General features: G+C 38.0%; 1 protein-coding gene and 1 long non-coding RNA gene across 5 annotated transcripts in view; one reads left to right on the top strand and one right to left on the bottom strand.

Moving 5' to 3' along the window:
• Window positions 1-26,680, top strand: part of NME7 (NME/NM23 family member 7) — a 252,245-nt gene that overhangs the window by 158,402 nt on the left and 67,163 nt on the right. For all 4 annotated transcript variants that reach the window (XM_055582184.1, XM_055582183.1, XM_055582186.1 and 1 more), the window contains one exon: window positions 23,789-23,896. In XM_055582184.1, coding sequence (XP_055438159.1) covers window positions 23,789-23,896 — 108 coding nt within the window. The remainder of the gene's footprint in view (window positions 1-23,788; window positions 23,897-26,680) is intronic.
• On the bottom strand, window positions 13,037-15,061 carry LOC129652996 (uncharacterized). Its single transcript, XR_008714890.1, has 3 exons — window positions 14,935-15,061; window positions 14,631-14,702; window positions 13,037-14,460 (listed from the first exon to the last, which is right to left on the bottom strand). It is a non-coding gene; the product is annotated as an uncharacterized LOC129652996 (long non-coding RNA).

Below are 26,680 nucleotides of genomic sequence, written 5' to 3'. Positions count from 1 at the left end.
ATTTATAAAAAAATTTTCTTCCCTTTTCTGATGGAATTCAAAAGTGGACCATTAAGAATTATCAGCAAGCGATGACTGGGTCCCGAGGCTGTAATTGCAACAGAGAAACTCATGTTCATTACCACAGAGTCCATTGTTTATTTCCCTTGTTTCCCCAAATAGAGAACACAGTAATCTAGCAGATTATGTGCACCTCAAACTTTGATTGCCAGTATTAAAGTATCCAAATAGGACTCATTATTCAGATTATTTTGGTAGAAATAGTTAACTTGCATCCTTCCTGTGAAATGTCAGTGCCAGATGTTATTTGGTGTGAGTGACCTATAATTTTCATGGCCTATAATTTTTTGTATGGCCTCTCTCCCCACGTCCCAAATCTACTTCAGTATAAGTCCTCAAAAGTGAAATCAGGCACAGTAAAACTGAAGACATTTCTGTTCTGCAACTAGTGAATCAATCACTTTTTGATGTAATTTTTATCATTTTTTCCTGAATTTCTAAAGTAGTTCATGTTTATTACCCCTACCCCCCAAAGAAATCAAAGTAAGGAAAATTATATAAAAGAACCACGAGCCAACTTACAAAAATTTAAAAATTGCTATTGTTGCAGTCCTTTAATGGACCGGAATCTGGTGGTCCGGAGTAGACGATAAGAAAGTGAAAGAGAGAATGAAGCTAATGTTCTCTGGTTTATGCAGAGAACCAGTAAAACCCTAGAACAGGGCTTGCACCATTCACGAAGGCACAGGCGCCCTCTCGAGGATGTCTTGAAAGCCCGGGCAGGAGAATGAGCTTGGCAGGTTTCCATACTCCAGAGAATTAGCCGGAGGGAGGGATAGAGAGAAGGGGAGAGAGAGAGAGAAAGACACTGGGACCCAAGCCTCTGGTGGAGCAAGGGTGCTTTAATGATCTTTCTGTGAGTATATATAGGCTGTTGTACAAGGAATTTCTTTCAACAATGATAAAGATCAGAAAACCAAAGGTACAGCAACCGTTGTCAAGGGAACAAGGGATTAACAATAGTCATAAGGTCAGGAGACAACCCATATCTCAAGAAAGAGGATCAAGACTAAGCAGTATTGTCGTAAGGAGAATGTTTCCTGAAGGAAATTCATGCATGTGTTTCATCCTGTGACCTCAGTCCTGGGAGCGGCATGCTGTTCCACTCGTTCCTGTTGCCAGGAACTGATAAGGAACAGAGGATTTATGAGAAACAACACGTAGGAATCCTCCTGTTAAACGTTCCCTGTCAGTTTTTCTACTTTTCAGAAATAAATGCCTTTTGGTCTCAAACCATATTTATGTATATTCAGTTCAGTTGCATAGTCATGTCTGACTCTTTGTGACCCCATGGGCTGCAGCACCCCAGGCTTCCCTGTCCATCACCAACTGCCGGAGCTTACTCAAGCTCATGTCCATCGAGTCAGTGATGCCATCCAACCATCTCATTCTCTGTTTTCCCCCTCTCCTCCTGCCTTCAATCTTTTCCAGCATCAGGGTCTTCCCAGTGAATCAGTTCTTCATGTCAGGTGCCCAAAGTATTGGAGTTTCAGCTTTAGCATCAGTCCTTCCAGTGAATAATTCAGGACTGATTTCCTTCTGGATTGACTGGTTGGATCTCCTTGCAGTCCGAGGGACTCTCAAGGATCTTCTCCAACACCACAGTTCAAAAGCATCAATTCTTCAGCACTCAGCTTCCTTTATAGTCCAACTCTCACATCCATACATGACTACTGAAAAAAACCATAGCTTTGACTAGATAGACTTCGTCGGCAAAATAATGTCTCTGCTCTTTAATATGCTGTCTAGGTTGGTCATAGCCTTTCTTCCCAGGAGTAAGCTTCTTTTAATTTCATGTCTGCAGCCTTGGTCATAGCCTTTCATCCCAGGAGTAAGCTTCTTTTAATGTCATGTCTGCAGTCACCATCTGCAGGGGATTTTGGAGTTCCCCAAAATAAAGTCTCTCACTGTTTCCATTGTTTCCCCATCTATTTGCCATGAAGTGATGGGACCAGATGCCATGATGTTAGTTTTCTGAATGTTGAGTTTTAAGCCAACTTTTTCACTCTCCTCTTTCACTTTCATCAAGAGGCTCTTTAGGTCTTCTCTTTCTATCGTAAGGGTGGTGTCATCTGTGTATCTGAGGTTATTGATATTTCTTCCAGCAATCTTGATTCCAGCTTGTGCTTCAGCCAGCCTGGCATTTTGCATGATGTATTCTGCATATAAGTTAAATAAGCAGGCTGATGATATAACACCTTGACATATGCTTTTCCTGATTTGGAAACAGTCTGTTGTTCCATGTCCAGTTCTAACTGTTGCTTCTTGACCTGCATACAGATTTCTCAGGAGGCAGGTAAGGTGGTCTGGTATTCCTATCTTTTGAAGAAATTTCCAGAGTTTCTTGTGATCCACACAGCCAAAGACTTTGCGTAGTCAATAAAGCAGAAGTAGATGTTTTTCTGGAACTCTCTTGCTTTTTCTTTGATCCAAGATATGTTGGCAGTTTGATCTCTGGTTCCTCTGACTTTTCTGAATCCAGCTTGAACATCTGGAATTTCTGAATCCAGCTTGAACATCTGGAACAACTGTATTCACAGTTCATGTACTGCTGAAGCCTGGCTTGGAGAATTTTGAGCATTACTTTGCTAGCATGTGAGATGAGTACAATTATGCAGTAGTTCGAACATTCTTTGACATTGCCTTTCTTTAGGATTGGGATTAAACTGCCCTTTTCCAGTCCTGTGGCCACTGCTGAGTTTTCCAACTTTGCTGGCATATTGAGTGTAGCACTTTCACAGCATCATCTTTCAGGATTTGAAATAGCTCAACTGGAATTTCATCACCTCCACTAGCTTTGTTCATAGTGATGCTTCCTAAGGCCCATTTGACTTCACATTCCAGGATATCTGGCTCTAGGTGAGTGATCACACCATCGTGGTTATCTGGGTCATGAAGATCTTTTTTGTATAGTTCTTCTGTGTTTTCTTGCCACCGCTTCTTAATATCTTCTGCTTCTGTTAAGTCCATACCATTTCTGTCCTTTATTTAGCCCATCTTTGCATGAAATGTTCCCTTGGTATCTCTAATTTTCTTGAAGAAATCTCTAGTCTTTCCCATTCTATTGTTTTCCTCTTTTTCTTTGCATTGATCACCGAGGAAGGCTTTCTTATATTTCCTTGCTATTCTTTGGAACTCTGCATTCAAATGGGTATATCTTTCCTTTTCTCCTTTATCTTTTACTTCTCTTCTTTTCTCAGCATATTATTATAAAAGTAAAATTAAGGTCATGCAGTATTTACAATTTTTTAGCTTCCTTATTTAATTAAAAATATGTTGTTATCTCTTCTAATGTTATTAAGTCACTTCCTTAACCTGATTATTAAGAATTGCATAGTATTCCAGCATATGTATTAGTTAATTCTTCTACTGTTGATTTATTTTTATGTCAAGGACACTGCAGGGATCAGATTTATAAATAAATACTTTCACAGGTTTTTATTATTTTCTAATTTTATTATTTTATTTTAATATTTTATTTATTATTTTTATTATTACCTTTGAATAAATTCCTATAGGTGAAATTACTGGGTCAGAGGACAAAAGGTATTCATTTATAATTTGTTTTGTCCTTTCTAAAGCCACAGTGGTAGCATAATAGACTATGACTTAAATGATTACATGGTTTCCTTTGTATTTTCTTTGAATAGCAGGATTTTTTTTGGTTCATAAAGTGCATCAATATATATGAGAGTTATGTACTATTCAGAATACTAATTAACCCGAGGAGATAGCAAACAGTAGGCATTACAGGCATTACAGTGAACGACATTCATCAACTTGACTTACCAGTGTTCACTGTCTAGTTTTGTTACAGTCTTGTCACATTTGAGAGATTGAGACTGTATATATACTATTTGTTGCCTTTCACAACCAGCTTTTTATCATATTTTAAAAGCAGAATCAAATATTTGTAAATGTATTTTGAAAATAGCTGAACTGCATGTGCTGATGTATCACAGCATTCATGTAAATATGGGACTCCTTTTGATATAGATTGTTAAATAAATAGAGCCAATGATCATGCAAGTACTTTATGAGTTTAGTTTTATAAAAGCAAATAAATCTTTCAGAAAGTAAGATATTTAGCACATGAATAGAAGTTTTGTGATTTTAAAATATTCATTGTTTGAGCGCCTGCAACAAGAATGTCTGCACTTACATATCAATATAATACTTGTAATTGTATATAAGCAGATATTTTATTATAGGCTAACTTTATATATCCTTTAAAAAGCTTACAACATTGCCATTAATACATTTATTTATTTATTTAAATTTCCTTTTTTCCAGTTATTATTTAAGGTAGATTAGAAACAACACTATGCAAGATGGTAAGACAAATTAAAATGAGTGAGGAAATGAGAAAACATGCCATTTTCTCATGCATGGTAAAATGCATGCCATGAAATCCTGTACTTTTACACAAAGGCCACAATGTGTGTGTTAATTTTTAGACTTCTGCACTATCAAGCTATATGACTGGCAGTGTCCATGGGATAAACAAACTTGTTTTCTCAAAATCCTAACTTTTCCTGATACCTAAGAGGAAATTCTTTCATGGATCCCGGAAGAAGGCCCTATGTGATCTAGCACTCACTGTCTTCAATGGCAGCAGGTTTCATAGGCTGTTCTTTATAAGAAGCTGGTGGTATCACCCAGTGGGCAACAACTGTATGAGAAATCAGCATGATCTCTAGTCCGAAACTTCACCGAGGCAGTGCAGTTCAGTCACAGAGCTTTAAAAGGAAGGGTTTGTTGTTTCTATTTCCTTGAAGCAATCTCTATACATTTTCTTTATTAAATCAATATTTGGTAATATTGAGTGGCACAAAGATCAAGGTTAAAGTCCCTGGAAAATCTCTGGAATGTGGTTATTCTGTGTCCCCGGGCAAGTACAGAGGGGTGTGCTTTTCCTCTTAGCCAAGCCAGGTGCACTACTTGCGGAGATTAAGGAGAATAACATGGACATTCACTTGAATGGAGGGAAAGCCATAATGAGGCAGGCCTGGGCCGTATCCACAGGCAGGGCCTGGATTCATTTCCAGTTCCAGTCGTGTGTTGCATGGGAATTATTGGAAGAATCAAGTTACCAAAGCCCTATAGTATGAAGCATGACTATATAGTGTTAGTCTGAAATATTTTTGTTTAAAACAGGTGTGATCAAATACTTATCCTTGCCTGAGATAAAAACATACACATTCAAACAAAACAAAACAAAAACTCTCAATAAAGTACCCATAGAACATTTGTCCTTGAATCTTGTTTTATTCTAATATACTCTTCAAAGAGAACTTGTTACAAAATGCTCCTTTAGGTATTTGAATGAATTCACTCACCAAATAGGATGTGGCATCAATAAAAATTTTGAAATAAGTAAGAAATATATTTACACATATCCAAACTCACAGAGCAATATAGTATTCAGATCCCCATCCTGTGGGTTCTCAGGAAACTTCTTCAAAAAAAGATGCAAAATGATATCTGGACCCTGGGGTCCAGTCTGTGGTGCCATTTTGTTATTTGTACAAGTCCTCCCAGTTTCACTTTGCACCTGGTGCAAAGTGTTGGTGTTTAAACTGTTGCCTAAAAGCAATAGTGGACCTGGTCATGACTCTTTTCTCATGCAGTAGAAATATTCTAATTTTATTGAGATGCTCCAGTGTAAATTCTGGTTGGCTTCCCATCTATATTGCCCAGACTTCATCTTCACACCTTTGGAAATTCAGTTTGTTGGTGCATTTTTATTTTTACACATTTTTAGGAATATGTTTATTTTGTGAAAAGTGAAGTGAAAGTGAAAGTCGCTCAGTCATGTCTGAATCTTTGCAATCCCATGGACTATACAGTCCATGAAATTCTCCGGGCCAGAATACTGAAGTGGGTAGCCTTTCCCATCTCCAGGGAATCATCCAAACCCAGGGATCAAACCCAGGTCTCCCTCATTGCAGGCAGATTCTTTACCAGCTGAGCCACAAAGAGAAGCCCATTTTTTAATATTTTTAAAATTTATTTTATAAATCATGGTATATGATTTTTGAACACTTAATTAAAGGAAATTGTTATGGCAAATATGTATATCCTCTTTTATATCCTGGGTCCATGCACAAATATTTGTGTCTCTTTCATTACCTTTTTCACTTCTAAATATTTTCTAAACATACATCATGTAGATTATATGAAGTGATGAAACTAAAAGTCTACCTCAGGGCAGAGTGAAAGCAACCTGAATTACCATTCCTTAGAACTTACTTTGGATGAAGTAGGGGCTATCAAAGGTGTCTGAGTCAGGGGAAAATCTGTCATACTGTGAGGGCTTTTACAGTGGTGTGTTTGAGTCATTTGCTCCAGCTTGCAAAGATCCAGTTGTTAGCATCACGTCCCAACTCCCTGTTCTCTCCTGGTGGGAATATTTACAACATGAAAATGCACTAACAATACAGATCAGTTTGTTGTTATTGTTGTGTGTTTTTTGAGAGCTGGTTGTTAAACAATTCTTAGCACATCACTACTTGTTTATTACCTGCCTGACTTCTTTTAAAACTGTGACCTCTTAGAATAAAAAGGTGTTCAGTTCAGTTCAGTCACTAAGACATGTCTGACTCTTTACAACCCCATGGACTGCAGCACGCCAGGCTTCCCTGTCCATCGCCAACTCCCAGAGTTTACTCAAATTCATGTCCATTGAGTCAGTGATGCCATCCAACCACCTCATCCTCTGTCGTCCCTTTCTCCTCCTGTCTTCAATCTTTCCCAGCATCAGGGTCTTTTCAAATGAGTCAGCTCTTCACATCAAGTGGCCAAAGTATTGGATTTTCAGCTTTAGCATCAGTCCTTCCAATGAATATTCAGGACTGCTTTCCTTTAGGATTGACTCATTGGATCTCCTTGCAGTCCAAGGGACTCTCAAGGGTGTTCTCCAACACCACAGTTCAAAAGCATCAATTCTTCAGCACTTAGCTTTCTTTATAGTCCAACTCTCACATCCACACATGACTACTGGAAAAACCATAGCTTTGACTAGATGGACCTTTATTTGCAAAGTAATGTCTCTGCTTTTTAATATGCTATCTCAGTTGGTCATAACGTCTCTTCCCAGGAGCAAGTGTCTTTTAATTTCATGTCTGCAGTCACCATCTGCAGTGATTTTGGAGTCCCCCCAAAATAAAATCTGTCACTATTTCCATTGTTTCCCCATCTATTTGCCATGAAGTGATGGGACTAGATGCCATGATCTTAATTTTCTGAATGTTGAGTTTTAAGCCAACTTTTTCACTCTCCTCTTTCACTTTCATCAAGAGGCTCTTTAGGTCTTCTCTTTCTATCATAAGGGTGGTGTCATCTGTGTATCTGAGGTTATTGATATTTCTCCTGGCAATCTTGATTCTAGCTTGTGCTTCATCCAGCCCAGCATTTCTCATGATGTACTCTGCATATAAGTTAAATAAGCAGGGTGACAATATACAGTCTTGACGTCTCTATTTCCATACTTTAGCACCAGTACTTCACATATTACAGGTATAAATAATTGTTGAATAAATAAAGGGACAGATTAACAAATGAGATTAACAAATTAGGTAGTGACCAATGGTTGTGGATAACATGAAATTGTTAGAAGTAGATCTGAATTATCTAGCATGAACTTTTGGGAAAATAGTGATGCCACTAGAAACCAAAGAGAAAGTGCATTGGCATCAAGGCAGGATGTGGGGGTTGGAGAAATAGTGGAAGATAATTGTTTTGGGACATGTGTTTGAGGTGTCAGCAGAAGATCAAGGTTGAAGATTACTAACATTTATTCCAATTACTATACAATGATAGAAATTATTTTTTTCTGTGGTTTTCTAAAATACTTAACTACATAGACTAAAGTTCAAGGTTAAAAAAAAGATTGCTTTATTCCAGCAGTATAAGAGAAAATAAAATTTCTGTAATACATTCTGAACATTGCTTTGGCAGAGAAAAGAGAAGAGAATGAGGAAATTTTAAAAAGAGAGAAGTAAATTATGTATTTCAAGGTAATGTTTACAATAATCCTAGGAAGAGAAAATGAATTTGGGGGGAGGATAAAATTACCTTTTAGAATATAATGCCTAAAGAAAAAAATTTATTTTTTAAAAAGCTATTATAAAGACTAAAGATGAGAAAAAAAAGTATTTTTTTATAATAAAAGCCTTGGGTAGGGAAAACAAGATACCTTAGAGGGCAAGAATTTAAATCTGAATTATCTAGGTAAAAGGGTATTCTTATTTAGGAAATATTCCCATTAATACAATAATTCAGTATATTCTGTATACAAATGAGTGGTTTCTAAAAATATAACCAAAAAATAATAATGTTGATTTTGCAATTGTGGTAAACAGAGTTTATTCTTTCTGTTTTAAATGAGAATCTTGCCTCAAGATCATATTTTAAAATGTGAGTTATTGCATTATAGAGCAATAGAGGAGTATATATTTTAAAAATAGGTAAGAGAATTTAAGCAAATAAGATGAAAGATCATCTACTGTAGTAAGAACTCTAATGTTTAGAGTGAATTGGTCTTTTCTACACTGTGTATATTCACCCTAAGATTCAATATTTCTTCAGGGAATTAGGCATGTCTTTATATCCCCACTGGAAAAGTCACTTATGATCTTGCACTTATAAATGCAATGCTCCTTTGGTGGATTGCTCCCATCTCATTTTGGATCCACTGCAAGATGTTTCATATCTGTGATAAAACAGGGATATTCTCTTCAATCAAAGTCACAGAGCAAGTATTTTGAGAGCTTTGGGGATCAGTACTTAGAGTTTTTGGATTCCATTCTCAGACACGTGTGCCCTAGTTTGAGAAAATCTGATATATAAAACTGTTGGTTCACAAAATAGATAAATTAAGTGATGATTACTTGGATTTCAAAAGGATTTGCTTCAGTGTTCCTTAAAATAGGCACTTCTGAAGAGGGTAATTTAGCCAAAGTGGGCTGGAATACTGATAACCTAGAGGCATAGTTTCACTGTCTGTCATTAACCAGGTTAATGAAGTGTATAGGTTTGGTCATGTTAGTCATTTCATTTATTTGTTCTCTCTTACATTAAATTATAATGACTGTTACTCAATGATTATTTTATGAGCATTTCCTATGTGTTGGATATGGAAAGATCATAGTCCTTGTCCTTACAGAGTTTACAGATTACAAAAGTAAAACAGATGTGTGAACAAATAAATGGAATGCATTCTTGATGGTAGAGGCACACTGGCTTATTAGGAAGTGTTCTAAACAAGTTCTAAACAGTGTTCTAAACAAGATGAGAGAGTGAACTATAGCAATTGGGGTAAACTGCGAATGTTAAGGAAAGTATGCTTTGTTAAAGAAATGAATCCGTGTCATTGACTGGATTGGATATGGGACCCAAGAGGAACAGAGAGAAGAGTCTGAGGATGACTCCCAAGTTTTGTTCTAGAACCTTGGTTGAGTGGTAGTGCTGTTCATGAAGACAGGGAATTTAGGAGGAGGAGGATTTGGGATGGGAGGAGATACTGAGATTAGCTTTGGACAAATTGAACATGAGTCCTGTGGGATAACCAAGTGGTGTTGGTTAGGGAGTTGTATATTCCAGTTTGGAATTTAGTAAAGAGGACTGGGCTAAATTTAGGGATTAAAGAGTCCTCTGAAGAGACATGATGAGTAATGAATGAGATCGCCCAGGGAGAGCCAACAGATAAGAGAACAAAGAGGGGCTCTGGGCAGGAGAAATGTGTAAACAAAGGGGGCTGAGGAGTCATAAGGAGAACCTGGACTGGGTGCCATGTGGACTAAGTAAAGGGAGAGCTTCAGGAATAAGGGAATGGAGAGAAGCCACAAATGGAGAGATTCTGTGACCAATTAGAAAATAACTGGTGTCCTTTGCCAAAGCAAAGACTATAAAGGGAATAGAGATTATTCAGTTCAGTTTAGTTGCTCAGTCATATCCGACTCTTTGCAACCCCGTGGACTGCAGCATGCCAGGCTTCCCTGTCTATCACCAACTTCTGGAGCTTGCCCAAACTCATGTGCATTGAGTCAGTGATGCCATCCAACCATCTCATCCTCTGTCTTCCCCTTCTCCTGCTGCCCTCAATCTTTCCCAGCATCAGGGTCTTTTCAACTGAGTCAGGTCTTCACATCAGGTGCCCAAAGTACTGGAGTTTCAGCTTCAGCATCAGTCCTTCCAGTGAATATTCAGGACTGATTTCCTTTAGGGTGGACTGGTTTGATCTTGCAGTCCAAGGGACTCCCAAGAGTCTTCTCCAACACCACAGTTCTAAAGCGTCAATTTTTTGGCACTCAGCTTTCTTTATAGTCTGACTCGCATATTCTTTATACTGGAAAAATCATAGCTTTGACTAGATGGACCTTTGTTGGCAAAGTAATGTCTCTGCTTTTTAATAGGCTGTCTAATTTGGTCATAGCTTTTCATCCAGAGATTATTAAGACTTCTTAAAAAGGAAGGGAAGAGATGGGAGAGTAATTAAAGTTGTTTATTTGTGTGTGTGTGATGGGAGAGACTTGAGCTTTTGTGTAGGAAGCAGGAAAGAGAAATGTTGAAAATATTAAATACAAGAGAAATAGAATTATAATGAAACAAATTTCCTAACTTAGAGTGGCCAAGAGATGGGAGGGCTAATTATTAAAAGGAAAAGACATACTTCTTCCTTTTACAGTAAATAAGAAAGGAGAGTATACAAATATAAGTAACTGGGTAGAGGAAATTTAAGGAGATGATTCTGGATAGTCTCAATTTTCTCTGTGAAGCAGGAAACAAAGTTGTCTGCTGAAAGAAAAGATGTAGCTAAGGATAGTGGCATGAGGATAATGGTGTACATTTGTAATGTCAGTTGTAGAAGAAAAGTGGGCAACAGACATGATAGATAGATAAATAGATAAGATGAGATAAGATAATATTATAGCCTAGGATGGAAGTATGAGAAGCATGGCTAGATTGCCCTAGAGGTTTTGGTCCAGTGTAAAGTCTTCTTTAGGTAAGAAGCATTGATACTATAGATATTAGCAGTTTTGGCTCAGCTTTTAAGTAGAATGTTGCCAAGAAGTACACTGGGTCAAAGAACAGAGCTACCAGTCTCTAGGTCTACGTTATCCACGTGGTGGCCACTATGCCCTTGTAGCACTCAAGCACTTAAAGGATGACTGGTTCAAATTGATATGTGTTGTACATATGAGGTACACCCAGGACTTTGAATATTTAGTATGAAATAATAATGTAAAATAGATCATTTTTATATTAATTATTCACTGGAATTATATTTTGGATATATAGTGTTAAATAAAATGTATTCAGTTCGGTTCAGTCACTCATTCGTGTCCAACTCTTTTCAACCCCATGGACTGCAGCATACCAGACCTCCCTGTCTATCACCAACTCCCAGAGTTTACTCAAACTCATGTCCATTGAGTTGGTGATGCCATCCAACCATCTCATCTTCTGTCATCCCCTTCTCCTCCCGCCTTCAATCTTTCCCAGCATCAGGGTCTTTTCCAATGAGTCAGTTCTTCACATCAGGTGCCCAAAGTATTGGATTTTCAGCTTTAGCATCAGTCCTTCCAATGAATACTCAGGACTGATTTCCTTTAGGATTGACTGGTTGGATCTCCTTGCAGTCCAAAGGACTCTCCAGAGCCTTCTCCAACACTACAGTTCAAAAGCATCAATTTTTCAGCACTCAGCTTTCTTTATTATTAAAATTAACTTCTCTTGTTTTACTTTTTAATGTGGCTCATGTTATTATATCTATTAGACTGTGCCACTCTTGGTAACTGCGGGAGGCATTTAGATGATTTTTAAGTGCTAACCTCAGTATGGAATCTTAGCTGCTCATAGTGACTTTAAAGGGAATTATAGTGGACCTGGGGCAGTTAGGAAATTAAAGTTTTGATAAGAGTTTTCCCAAAGTGGTTGGATCTTTGAATACACTCTTTCTTTAGCGCTGGATGGGAAGTCTGAGATGGTCCATTAAACCAAATTATCCATATCTACAAAAGGTGAAAACTATTTGCATTGTCAATACAGTAGGAGGTTGTGAGATTCATATAAAATACTACCTGCTTTTTAAAATGAAAAGACTATGTGAGTGCCGCATGGATAGTTATAACTTCAAGAGTTTATTTTTAAAAATAAGAATATGAGTTTATCTACTCCTGTGTGCCTACAATTTGGTCAGACAGTATTAGACATTTTATGGGCATTATCTCATTTAATTCAACCTAGCATTGCTGAACCTAAGCCTTTAATAAACTCTCTGTCCTACTTTATAAACTGAAGTGTACCCATACTAGCACTTTTCTCACTTTGCTGCTATATAAGAGATTTCAGCAAGAAGACTGATTATTTCAGGTGACTTTTGAGAGAGGAATTTCAAGAGAGTGGTGGTGAAAGCCAGATGGCAAGAACGTACTTACTAAGTGGTTTGGTCGCTAAGTCTTGTTGGACTTTTGCAACCCCCTGGACTGTAGCCCACCAGACTCCTCTGTCCATGGGGTTTCTCAGGCAAGAATACTGGAGTGGGTTGCCATTTCCTTCTCCAGCGGATCTTCCTGACCCAGGGATCGAACCTGCGTCTCCTGAATTGCCAGGTGATTCTTCACCACCGGCCACCTGGGAAGCCCTACTTACTAAGTAGCAGCAGAGATTGTCCTTTTGTGTAGAGATGAGGAAGAGAGGTGCAACATCAAAGTATCATTGAAAGTTCAGAGCAGGAAACAGACCAGCCAAGGTATTCTCTAAAAAGGGATTTGATACAGGGAAAAAGTAGACGTTTACAAGCATTAGAAGGGCTGCAGAACCTGATATCAGGGGCTGCCATTGGAGCCGTTGAGTATAAGGGCATTCCTGCATCTAGAAGCAGAAGTGGCTGCTGCTGCCGCCTCCACTGCCGCCACCACCACTGACTCTCATTTCTAGGAATCTGGTCACTCAGACAGTGAGTCTGGCCACCACAAATGCCTCCAAACATGCATTTCTTCCACCACCGGCTTTGTCTGCCAGTGACATTATCAGTGGAAGATGGGCTCTGCTCAGTTTTGCCTTCTAGATCTCACTAGCATGACATAACTTGCACCATGAAGGTAGTTTTTAGATTTCTGACTTTAACTTAGAAGGGGGATAGAATGAGGAGTTGAAAGAGCCACTCTGTAGAATCCACCACAACTGATTTACATTGCTTTTTCTGAACTATTTGTAAAGAACATAAGAAGAGGGAGAAGAATTTCTGAGCCAGAATATGCAAAGGAAATAGTATGTGTTTTCATGCTTGAAGTAGGGAAGAGCTTGGTGGCTTTGAAAAATTGGAAGAGGTTAATGTGACGAGACTATTTCAGGTGAGGGTAGAGAGGTAAGCAGATATTCGATCATGCAGGACTGTATAGCTTATGTTAAAATTTGTGGATTTTTCTCTTAAGAAAAGCATCAGAGGATGTGAAGCAGGAAAATGGTATAACTTGAGTTATGTTTTATAAAGCCCACTCTGACTATTTTGTGGCGAATATATTTATCAAGAGCAGTGGATGAACCAAGAAGAAATCAATAGTCTAGAAATCAGTGAGAATATGGTGGCAGAGTGAAGATAGAAAGTAGACTGCTAAGGGCCACATTTCAGCATTTTTAATGGCAGAATGTGGCAGTGACTCAGTTGTCAGAGATGCCAGAATGGGGCTTAGCTGTTTCATTACTTTATTCCTTCATTACTTTATTTATATAGCTCCATTACTGTATCGAGCGGTAAGTCTCTTTAGGAGAGAAGTTTGAGCAGCAGTTATTTTATCAGGGTGTAGCAGACTGTGCACAACACTTTTTTTTCCATGGAGGAGAGATTGAGAATGCCCCTCAAGTTTCTCAGTAGTGATGTGTCTATACAGGCTTACTTTGTTTTATTGTTCCACTTAATTAGGCTTCAGTAATACCATGGGGTCTTTTGTTTGTGTGTTTGTTTTTAACAAATGGAAGGTTTGTAGCAACCCTGCCACAAGCAAGTCTGTCAACACTATATTTCCAATAGTGCTCACTCACTTCATGTCTGTGTCATATTTTGGCAGATCTCGCAATATTTTGTACTTTTTCATTATTGTTTATATTTGTCGTAGTGATCTGTGACCAATGATCTTCGATGCTGCTATTACTGAAGGCTCAGGTGGTGGTTAGCATTTTTTAACTAATAATAACTAAGTTGGTTCTGTTGTGTCCAATTCTTTGTGACCCTATGGACTGTAGCCCTCCAGGTTCCTCTGTCCATGCGGATTCTTCAGACAAGAATACTGGAATGGGTTGCCATGCCCTCCTCCAGGGTAACTTCCCAATCCGGGGATAAGACCCGTGTCTCACGTCTCCTGCACTGGCAGGTGGGTTCTTTACCACTAGTGCTACCTGGGAAAGCCAAGCATTTGTTAGCAATAGGTTATTTTTTAAGTTAAGGTATGTTCATTTTTTTAGACATAATGCTACTGCACACTTAATAGACTAAAGTGTATTGTAAACATAACATATGCACCGGGAAACCAAAAAACTTGTGTGACTCACTTTATTGCAGTACTCACTTTGTTGCAGTGGTCTGGAATCAGATCCATAGTGTCTGCCAGGTAAAGCCTGTACTTCAAAGGTTAAATCTCCTATAATGTAATTTTTGGGAAAAACAGAAAAGAAATAGAAAAATATTTACTGAAAAGGAGTTTGTTTCCTCTATATTAATGTTTATGTTCTCAGACTTTACTTACAACAAGTCCTTGTGCGTTTTGCTGAAATACAAAGCAAGTCACATAAAAGCAAGCAAAAAGATTTGCCCAACAATTTTAAAAAAGCAGAACCAGGAGAACCAAATCATTTTACATATAGAAATAATACCTGTGTCAAATGAGACCTTATGTCAGCCAGTGCCTACCATTGACTGAGTAGCAAAAGCTCAGTTGGAGGCAGTGATTACTATGACCTGTGGTCTGTTGGAGCCTAGTGGAGAAGACAGGATTGAATTGTCTAAATGGTTCACCTGAAATTACACTTAATGATGACCCTCTTCAGGTTCTATAAATTTACATTACAGCTAATTTCTATTTAATTAAAAGGGAGCTGTGAAGCTTGTCAGAGGTAATGATTCCTCTTATATAAATAATTCATGTGGTCTCTAGAGCTAATGAGAGTATTTACTGTAAATTCTCCAATGGCTCATTCAATGAGACTAATATATAAGTAGATGTGTTTAGTTTTGCAATTATTTTTTCTAGAAGGATCCTTAGACTTACAGAAAGTAACTTTTGGATCTCTTCTCTGATTTCCTTTCCTATTTCTGATTCCTTTTGATTAACTTGTTTTTTTTTTTGTTTGATTAACTTGTTTTAGTTGTGAATTAGCCTGGTATTGCTCATCTCCCAGGAATGTGAACCTGTAACTGCATTAGTTAATACAAAGTTGCATGGAAATGGGAAAAATGGTTGGTGGTTAAGGTTTGGTAAGATATATTTGGAGTATCAGAGGAGTCAAGAAGAGGGCTTAGCATGTACTTTTTAATATTATAGGACTTTGCCGAAGAGCACCAGTAATGGCTAGAAACTTGAGTGTTTGCTGTTTTAATTATAGTGGTTGTTTCATTGGCCTTTGATATTAAATTCTGTTACCCTTGTTGTCTATAAATGATGGCAGTGGTTGTAACATTTCTTTTGTTTCACAACTCTTTTAGGATTGCTAAGATTGGAGCCATGCTAGTTCCTCTGTTAAGATTTATCCTCTTATCTATATCACTACTAACATGGTTATCCTGTAGGTTAAGGATAACCTATAGATTAAGATTATCCAATAGATTAAGCCAAGAATTTTTTTCCTTTTACTTAGAATTTTCCCCTAATTAGGCTAATGACCAGCTGTGATTATGCACCATGTGTCACTCATTTTATGACTGTATTCTAGCTGCTGCTGCTGCTGCTAAGTCGTTTCAGTCGTGTCTGACTCTCTGCAACCCCATAAACGGCAGCCCACCAGGCTCCTCTGTCCACAGGATTCTCTAGGCAAGAATACAGAGTGGGTTGCCATTTCCTTCTCCAGACTGTATTCTAAAGTTGGTCACAAAGTTGTCATTCTTAAAACTTCCATAATCAGTGAATTTTACAAATCTCTTCCAGATTTAATTCATTTCTTAAGTGGAAGGTGATTTTTGTTCTTGTATATCTCTTCTGTATCAGGGAGAACTGAAACAGATTAGCTTTCTAGGGAAGCAGTTTGTTTTCTTTGTCCACACATATTTTGTCAGTCCGATAGACCTATTATTCAATAGACAATAATATTCTTTATAATACACACAGTAATAGAATAATTATATAAACTTTCTCTTCTTTGTTTTCAGTATTTTATTACCATTCTATTTAGTACATTTTTTCCCCATGTCTTTGATTTAAAGGTCATTCTTTAAACCATATTTCTTCCTCCCACTCACAGGATTACCTGAATAGAATTTTTAGTACTTAAAATGAGCTATTCAAGCATTTGACTTGTGGAGCTGAGAAGGCAAGGTTGTGGTGAAATATGCCAGAAATTCAGTACAGTTTGAAAGACTTCTAAATGCAAATAAACAGTTCTCTTTAAGGAGTCGTACTTTCTCAGCATAATCCCTCACTTATAATATTGTGATAACTTAAATTTATTTACCTGTTAAATTTAAATTGCATGTTGATACTTCTGTTGCTTTTATTTTCCTGGTACTCCTCTCTGCTTCATTATGGGAGTGGAACTGCATGGTAGGAGGGTTTTCACCATACAATACAAGGAGCGTGAGGAACATGGATCTATTGGGAATGATTAGGGAAAGTCTCCAGGAAATGAGGTGGGAAATGATCAACGGAGGAGTTTTCTAGGCTTTCACTTTAAACATTTCAGTATTTTTTACTCTTATAGGGTATATTTGATATTTTACAATGGTCAAATCTAACATAAATGCATTACCTTTAAAAAAAAAAATTGATCCAAAAAGAAAGTCTGAATTTTAACAACAGATATGAAGACAACAGATATGAACCCCGTGGACTGTAACCTACCAGGCTCCTCCATCCATGGGATTCTCCAGGCAAGAATACTGGAATGGGTTACCATTCCTTTCCCCTGGGGATCCTCCCAACCGAGGGATCGAACAGAGTCTCCCACACTGCAGGCAGAGTCGTTAACTGCTCTAAAATACTTTTACTTACTCTAATTATCACAACAACATTGTAGTTAAGTCCTGTTTTTAATCGATATTTTACAAAGGAGAACATTACAATAGGCAGAAAGGTTAAGCCACATGGCATGGCCACACCACTCGTAAGTGACAGAAGCAAAATTCAAATCCAGAGATTTGAATTCTCTGGAGTCCTTATCCTTCATAGTCCTTATCCTTCATTCTGCTGCTTACTGGCTTATTGAATAGCAGTGCTGGCATTTCATGTCAGTCAGAAATATTTAGCAAACACTTGCTGTGTGTTCATCCCTAGTGGCTCAGTTGTTAAAGAGTCTGCCTGCAATGCAGGAGACCCCGGTTTGATCCCTGGGTCGGGAACATCCTCTGGAGAAGGAAATGGCAACCCACTCCAGTACGCTTGCCTGGAGAATTCCATGGACAGAGGAGCCAGGCAAGTTACAGTCCATGTGATCACAGAGTCCGACACAACTGTGCGACTAACATTCAAATTCCACCTTTCATAAATAAGGCCTAGAATATTAAGCAAGTCTTATATTGTGTCAAAGGGTTGGGAGTCTAATGGAAACTTACTGAAATAGGCACACAGAAAAACTATGATTGCAAGTCAGGGATCTACAGTAGGAACACAGATTCCTGTATGAGCAGTGGGAATGGAAAAATTACTCTGGGAGGAATTCAAGTTAGTTTTATAGAGGAAATTATGTTGTTGGGATTTTAGGTTTCAGGGAAGGTGTGTGTGAGGCCTAAAGGATAGATTTAGGCAGAATGTGGAGGAATATGAATGACACACTAACAAGCTGAGACATTAGGTCATAGCAAGTGAGTAGCATACTAATGTCTGTGTTTTACACATAAAATAATAGTAGCTAGTGTGAATTAAAGGTAACTTATTAGGTTTGGAGAAATGGAAATGTCAGTAAGATGAGTTTTCATCAGTGTGGCAGATAACAAATATATACCCATCTTTCCCTCCCTTTCCAATCCTCAGAAACTGTGGGAGATGTATTTTATCTTGTTTTATTTAAAAGAAGAAATCTCCAGCCAAGCTGGAAAACAAGAAAGGGTGCTTAACCGTTAGCAGGCCATCAACTTCGAAAGACAAAAACGGGTAGGATTGGACTGTTAAGGAGAAGCCTACTCTAAAGCATGCAGGAGAGGCCTGCTCAGAAGGGGCAGGGCATCTGACTGTAAATCAGACGATGTGGACACTATGCCCAGGAGGGGCCTGGAGCCATTAGCTGGCTGATGGGTGAGGAGGCTGCATGAAGAGCAGCAGAATCCACCAGCCATTTCCCCTTTGCTTGCTTATGCTGAACAGAAGACAGCTGATGCTTTTAGCCACAGCCCAAGGCCATGAATGTGGGGCTTTAGCTAGAGGTAGAAGGCATTGGAGAAGGCAGTGGCAACCCACTCCAGTACTCCTGGAAAATCCCATGGACGGAGGAGCCTGGTAGGCTGCAGTCCATGGGGTCGCTAAGAGTTGGACACGACTGAGCAACTTCACTTTCACTTTTCACTTTCATGCATTGGAGAAGGAAATGGCAACCCACTCCAGTGTTCTTGCCTGGAGAATCCCAGGGACAGCAGGGCGTGGCGGGCTGCCGTCTATGGGGTCGCACAGAGTCGGACATGACTGAAGCGACTTAGCAGCAGCAGCTAGAGGTAATGTGGTGGGTAGGTAGCTAGTGACACCCGGGAAAAATGAGAAGCCCCGCCTCCTTAAGATAAGCAATGAGCATACCTTATATGTTGGTATGTCCCTGCCCTCTGTGACAGGTAAACAGAGAATTCCAAAGATAAAGAGTCAGGAGTTCCAACCATTTGCAGTTAATTCATATCATAAAGAAGACACCAAATACAACAAGCATAATCAACACCTAAGGCAAGCAAATTACTGGAGCTAACAAGAGTCTTTAATATAGTCAGCATCCCCAGAAAAAGAATATTGGATCCATAAAAATAATTACAGATACAGAAAACTTAAAATATAATTTTTGAAATGTTAAAAAATGCTTAGAAAATGAGTAGAATTCTGCAGTGGACCCAATTTAAAAGCAGATTATTGAGCTGACGGGTCAAATGGAGGAATTCTCCCAGAATATAACACAAATAGACAATTAGATGGAGAATATAAAAAGTGAGAGGCAAGATAGAACCAGCAGTTTCAATATCTGTTACATGGAAATGGCTGGTTAAAAGAAGGAAGAAATAAAACAGAGGAGAGGAAACAATAAAAGAAATAATAAACTGAAAATATGTATCTTCAAATTAGATTGGACTATTGAGTATGGAGGAGAATGACCAGTAAATGGCCAATGCCTAGATAAGGAGATAATTCAAAACCTTCCATAAAAGAGAAAAAATTACCTAAAAAGAATGGTAATCAGATTTCAATAGTCCACATGTGTTTTGTCATGCATGCTGTATATACCACATGCATTATATATACATGTGCATGTGTGCCTGTCTGTGTGGGTGTATGTTTGTATGTATGTAATTAGTAGATGCCATGGAGGGCTGCTCAGATCCCCATCTGCCCTTCAGGACTGAAATGCACAGTCCCCAGCTGCTGGGAGTGTTAGCAGCTGACAGTAATACAGTAAGTCCCTCTCCAGAGACTGCTGTCTGCTGAAGAAAAGCCATCTGTCCAAAGACATGCCCCCTTCCTTGGAGTGGCCTCTGTCCAGTGACTTGTCAATTTGGAGAAATAAAAGTCTGACCCGTTTGTGTCAGTTGAGGACAACTCTGAAGCTCCAGAGCTGCTTGTAGGATTACCTGGGGCAACTGCTGTTACTGCATTGAACTTCAACTTCTCCCTCTACCCAGTTTTGTTTTCCTCACTTCCCCACAAGTATAGATCCTAAGGCTACTCCCCAATAAACTTACTGCATGCAAATGTCCACCTCAGAGTTGGTATCTCAGAGGATGCAACCTATGACAATATTCTTTTCCACTACTCATGTGTGTGTACATGTGTCTCTCTGTGACCCTGTGGACTGTAGCCTACCAGGCTCCTCTGTCCATAGGATTCTCCAGGCAAGGATACTGGAGTGAGTTGCCATTTCCTACTCCAGGGGATCCTCCCAACCCAGAGATTGAACCCTTGTCTCCTGCTTTGGCAGGTGGATTCTTTACCACTGCACCACCTGGGAAGCCCCCACTATCCATGAGACCTTCACTAAAATGGACTATGCATTAGGACACAAAGAAAATCTGACAAATCTTTTCAAAAGAAGACCAAAGAAACTGCACTCTCTGACCACAGTACAACATCCCTCCAACACACCAGTCTCCTCAGAGTTCAAGTGCTGTGCATGTAGCAGACACCTACATGAAAGTGATATTTCAGAGTGAGTCACTTCAAAGTTTTTCCCCTAATCTGAAACAGTAAGGAAAAGAAAAGAAGTATTCACCTTTCATTCACCTTTCATAATTTTCCAAAGTATTTGTATTTCACAGAATGGCAGCTTACCACCACATAAGTAGAGTAGGTGTTTAATATCAGGTACTTCGTTCCCAGACAATTATGAGGAACAGAATGAAAATAATTGAATATGAAATAAAATATAAAGTCATCCTTATCTCCTAGTTGATCAAATGTTTTTCTTAAACTTGATACATTTGTAACTGACATTTGATAGAAACCTTGAAACTATGACTTAAGTAATTAAATGCATGCCTTTAAAATGTGCTGAAGTGATGAAATCACAGCTGTGAACGCTGCTCAGCATCCCAGCACCATACCCTACACCTGTCATAATTCTTGGTGATTTGCATATTCATACAGGTAATCTATTCCTTAGGGCTTCCCTGGTGACACAGACAGTAAAGAATCCACCTGTAATGCGGGAGACCTGGGTTTGATCCTTGGGTTGGGAAGATCCCCTGGAGAAGGGCATGACAGCCCACTCCAGTATTCTTGCCTAGAGAATCCCCATGGACAGAGGGGCCTGGTGGGCTACAGTCCATGGGGTCGAAAAGAGTCAGACACAACTGAGCGACTCAGCACAGCACAGCACAGTCCATTCCATACCTTGGCCTCTCCAGCTGTTGTCCTCTTTTCTTTCAACCTTCTTTCTTTCCACCTGACCTCAGCATGGTTATACCTTAAAATTGGTCATTATAAATCTTTTTAACCCCATCTCTGCCCACCCCCAGTAATTCCAATTTCAAATATCCAGTCTCTTAACTTTCCAGCTCATTTCTTCTAACACACAGATTTCCATAAATCATCCCATCCCACTAGGAGCTCTGATGCACTGATCTACCTTTTCATTGTGTCTCATCCTTTTCCTTGTCCTCCCCCACTTTACTTTCTTCCTCAATTAAAAAAAATTTTGTCCATCGTTATCATCGTTTTCTTACATACACCCTGAGCCTCCCTCACCCCTCTCTCATGTTGTTTTGATAAAACCCCAGCCCTCATTAAATTCAACTTTCTGCCTCACCTTTCCTGTGTCCATGACTGGAGAACACAGGTGTTCTGAATAATCTCTCTTTTGTGATCCCTGACCTCAAGAGGGCCCTTAGTGGAGTCACATCCATTTTTCTAGTTCATTCACTTTTCTCCCCTCTTACAATGTTATCTCATGCTTTCTTTTCTCTCCTCAGATCCCCAAAACTTCCTCCCCATCTTTCCTCTCAGTTGGTGACAATCTTGCTAACTTTTTTCACTTGAAAATAGTCAAAATGAGTCAAAAAAAAGTATCTAGAAGGAACTTTAGAAATGTTCTATATTTTTAAGATGACAGTTGCTGAGTATATACTTTTGACAGAATTCATGGGGCAGTACACTGAAAACCAATGCATGTTATCATATGTAAGTTATACCTCAGTAAAACTTAAAAGTAGAGAAAGCACTTCCATAAGTTCCAGCTACCACATAAACCCACAGCTATAACTGGGCCCGTGTACTGTCTCGATGTTTAGGATGAATGCTTCATGCTCTTAGATAAGGCCAACTTCTCTACTTAGTTGCTTGCTTCCATCTCTCCAACAACTCTTTCTTCTCCCTTCTGCTTCATCAGTTTTCCCTTTTGTTGGATTGTTCCTATCAGCGTAGAACCATGCTATTATTTCTCCAACTTTAAAAGTCACATCCCGTCTCTCTCTCAAAAACAAACAAACAAACAAAAAAAAAAACCCTCTCTTTATCCCACCTCTCTCTCCAGTACTGCTCCATTTCTTTCCCCTTTGCAGTAAAATTCCTTAACTCTTGTATGCAATGATGATTGAGGGCAGATTGTTTCAGCTATTTAAGTAAGTAGTTTGACAGTACTTAGGGAAACTGAGTATGTATATACCCTAAGATTACAGGAAAACTGCACATATGCACCATGTACAAAAGGCTTGTAGCAGAATTGTTTGTGTGCGCCCGCATGTATGTGTTTGTGTGAGCTGGAGAGAGAGGTGGGAGGATACAGAGAGAGGTGGGAGACAGAGAGATTAACTGAATGTCAATCATCAGGAAAATAGATGTTCTGTCCTATACTGGGGGCTTCCCCGGTGGCTCAGAGGTAAAGAAACAACCTGCAAATTCAGGAGACGTGGGTTTAGTTGCTGGATTGGGAAGATCCCTTGGAGAAGGGAATGGCAACCCACTCTAGTATTCTTGCCTGGAAAATCCCATGGACAGAGGAGCCTGGCAGGCTACAGTCCATGGGGTTGTAAAACAGTCAGATACAACTTAGCAGCTTAACAGTCATACACTGGAATATATATGGTAACAAAAATGAGTTACAGCTACACATATTTACATGGACAAATATGAAAAACAATGCCTTGAAAAATAACAGGGTAATAATGGTAACCTCTGGATGGAGACAGCACAAGGGGCCTTGGAAGTTATTTTAATATTATTTTAATTTTGCTCAATGGTGTGTACACAGATATTTGTTTCATTATTATTCCTAAATATTCATGTGCAGTCAATGCCTTTTTTGCATGTACAATATATTTCAAAATTAAAATAGGATTTTAATATATCACTAATATTTAAAATATATCACTGATATTCCCATGTCTTCAGTTTTTTTAACCTCATTTCTTTTACCCACAATTGTATGAGGTATTTGTAACTTTTTTCCCCTAAGTGTGAGGTAGCACTAAACTGATACAACTGTTACATTTTAAAAAAAACCTTTTGGAATCAATGCTGTCAGACTACTCCATTTTAAATTAAGTCGTTAAGATCTCTATTGTCTTTATAAAATACAAGTCTCACAATAATGAACTGGGTTCATATTTTATGTGATTCCCGTAATCTGTTGATAAGAAGAGATGTAATTATTGTTGCCTTCAACATAGATTACAGTGGACGTTACATTGGGCCAGGTGAAAGTTTTGTGAGTCAACTGAGAATGTTCATTGCTCAGTTTTCGTGCATTCGTGTTGTTTCTAGGAAAAATCATTACCAGCAACATATACATGTATCTCATTAATGAATAATTCAGGTGTTTCATATAGCTGGTGTTTTTTCTCCTTTTAATTAACACTACGTGACTGACTTTAATCTATATGTGAATGTGTTTTTAACAGGAAATTGCCCGACATTTACGCCCTGGAACCCTCCGAGCAATCTTTGGTAAAACTAAGATCCAGAATGCTGTCCACTGTACGGATCTGCCAGAGGATGGTCTATTAGAGGTAAGATGAAGAAGGGTAAATATCCTATTTATATTTCAAGCTCATAAATAATCTCAGCAGTTCTAGTGTAAAAGGAACCTTTTAGTACTCTTGGATTACAATGCTCTTTGGCCATCTGATAACTTCAGACTGCAGCATTAAGACCAAGTTGTAGGATGCTGTTTGAAATAGGTTCTGTAATAAATATGATAAATGTTTTATAGGAAGTATTTTAATCTTAACAGTAACTCTAACAGGCTGACATTATCATGTCAGAGAAGTTAATTAACATCCTTAAATCAAACAAATAATAGAGAACAAAGCTGTATTTTAACTTCTCATTTGTTTAATTAACATAAGAAACAATGAAAAAAATTACAAGAAAATGAATGAAAATTGTTCTGGTTTGGGGTTAAGAAAATCATTTTACAGCTAAAGGAAAGAGACCTTAAAGAAGAGATTGGTATTTTTAACTTCTTATAGTTTAAAAGGTTTTTTTTGTGTCAAGGGGCTAAATGGAATTAAAAGACAAAGGATGAATTTAAGTGATTATAGCATGAACGGCAGAAGACTGATTGCTATCCTTAATAGATATTTATTTCAGTAAGTGTTATGTTTTATATCAAATCTATCAGTCTTTTTATCTTTGAAGTCATATGTAGAAAAGCCTTCCCAAACCTTTTGTTTTTGCTTTCTTACACTGAGATATGCATCTCACCTGGAATTTATTTGCTGAATGATGTGAGGTATGGATAGAGTCAGTTGTCACAACATTGCTTTTTAAATCCTTCTGTTCTTTCATTGTTATTTTTCATTTATTGAATACTTTATGCACCTGTGCCTGTTTCTTAACCTTGCATTTTATTCCATTGGTCTGTGCCAGAAGAATACTATTTTTTATTGTTATAGTTTTTTCATACTTTTAAAACATTTTCTTGTTTATTCTCTGAAACTTACTCCTCTGAATGAACTTTACATGAGTTTACCAGTTTCTTATCCCACCCTCACAAGATACCAATGGGACCTTGACTGACTTATATGTTTATAAATTAATGTTTATGTTTATAAATTAATCTGGGTGTGACAAAAGTATAATAATAGTTCATCAAATGCATATATGGTATGCCTCTTTTATATATGGGTCTTAGACATAGTGTATTACATTTATTTCTATTAGTTTTCATTTTAGTTGCTATAAAGAATGACTTTGCTAACTCCATTAAGACTGTTATAATTTGGGATGTTAATCTGCTAAAATCTTATCCAAACTGCACTGTGGAATGAAATGTAGACATATATACTTCTGAAATGTAAAAATGTAACAATTTTATTTTTAATTATCCAAAGTATTAACTATTTATTCTAAACTTCACCTATTTTATATTCCTTTTGCCTTCTGATAATTTAGGAACTATAAATTAGGCTTGAATTCAGACTGTTGTTCAGTGAAACTGAAATATTATTAACCATGAATTTTATGCCCATTAAAAAATATCCAAGGTATGCTTGTGATTTTGCTCATACAATTTGAAATAGGTTATTATGGCCTGCAGTTTACAAAGCCATTTACTGATTAAAATCTCAAACCAAACTACACAGGAGATCTAATTGCAGATTAATGGCTGTGTGGTTTAGAGAATTAATCAAAAACCAGAGACTGGAGCTCCAATAGCCTCCTTTCACCTTGCTGATAATTCATACTTGATGTGCCCTGGAATAAGTCACTTTTTCTTTCCATTTGTCACTTGTCTTACCAACAAAATGGAATAAAGAATGCTGATACCATCAGGGGATATTCTGTTAGTTAGCAATTAACTATTTGCAGATTGTAACTTAGCTTTAAGTGGTAAAATATTATTTAAGGGGGAAAAAAAAACCCATGAGGCTCAAAGAATTATCTGCTTATAGGTTTTTAAAGTGAAATTCAAAGTGACACAAAGACAAGCTCTCTGGACAGGAGCTTTCCTTTGCACTTAGATCTACTATTCATGAAAGGAATATGCTTTTGATGTAGAATGACCATAAAATGTGTTGCCCAATCCAGAATTAAGCAGATAGGATGTGAGAACAAAAGGTATAAATAAGAACTGTCATTGGCACACTGGAATCACGGGTGCCCTAGTTATATGGAAAGAAGGAACAACCCACTTCTCCTTTTTCTCATGTGATGTTTACTGAGCTAAATTTATTTGTGTCACGCGTGAGGAGCTCAGAAAATATGGTGTCAATTTATATTTTCTCACTATCCATTATCTTATTTAGTTATTCTTACAGCAAAGAATTATCGAGTGCGTTTTAACTTGCTGACGTTGAAATAGGATTTCAAAATCAAACAAGACATTTTTTTCTGTCCTCATTGAGTTTACAGTAAGTCTTAGAGGTCAAGGATCTTAGCGAGAGTGTAAAAATCCGATGTCATTGAATGCTGCTATTGTGCCACAGCCGGTTTTGTGGTTATGGGAAGAACGACAGCCTCATTTTAGTATGAGACATTGTAAGATGTTATTTTGCTGGTGCCATGCACAGAGACTGTTGGTAGTAATTATGAAGATATTAAACGTATGCTTTTAAAGAAAGCATTAATGGAAAATGTTTAGCTTAACTTGTAATAAAGAAATAGTAGTTTTCGACTAGCGGCAAAGAAGTTTTAAAGTATCAGTGCCCACTTCTGGTAAGGCTACAGTAATACTGATACCCTCATATTGCTGATGACTGCTATGTGGTAGTGGGTGTTGAAAGCCATGGGATTTTTTCATATACTTTGTCCCAGAATTCTACTTAGAATCACACCAAAGGGGAGAGATA

This window comes from Bubalus kerabau, chromosome 5 (assembly GCF_029407905.1).
Source record: "Bubalus kerabau isolate K-KA32 ecotype Philippines breed swamp buffalo chromosome 5, PCC_UOA_SB_1v2, whole genome shotgun sequence".
NCBI lineage: Eukaryota > Metazoa > Chordata > Mammalia > Artiodactyla > Bovidae > Bubalus > Bubalus kerabau.
This window is presented reverse-complemented; position numbering and strand designations above follow the sequence as displayed.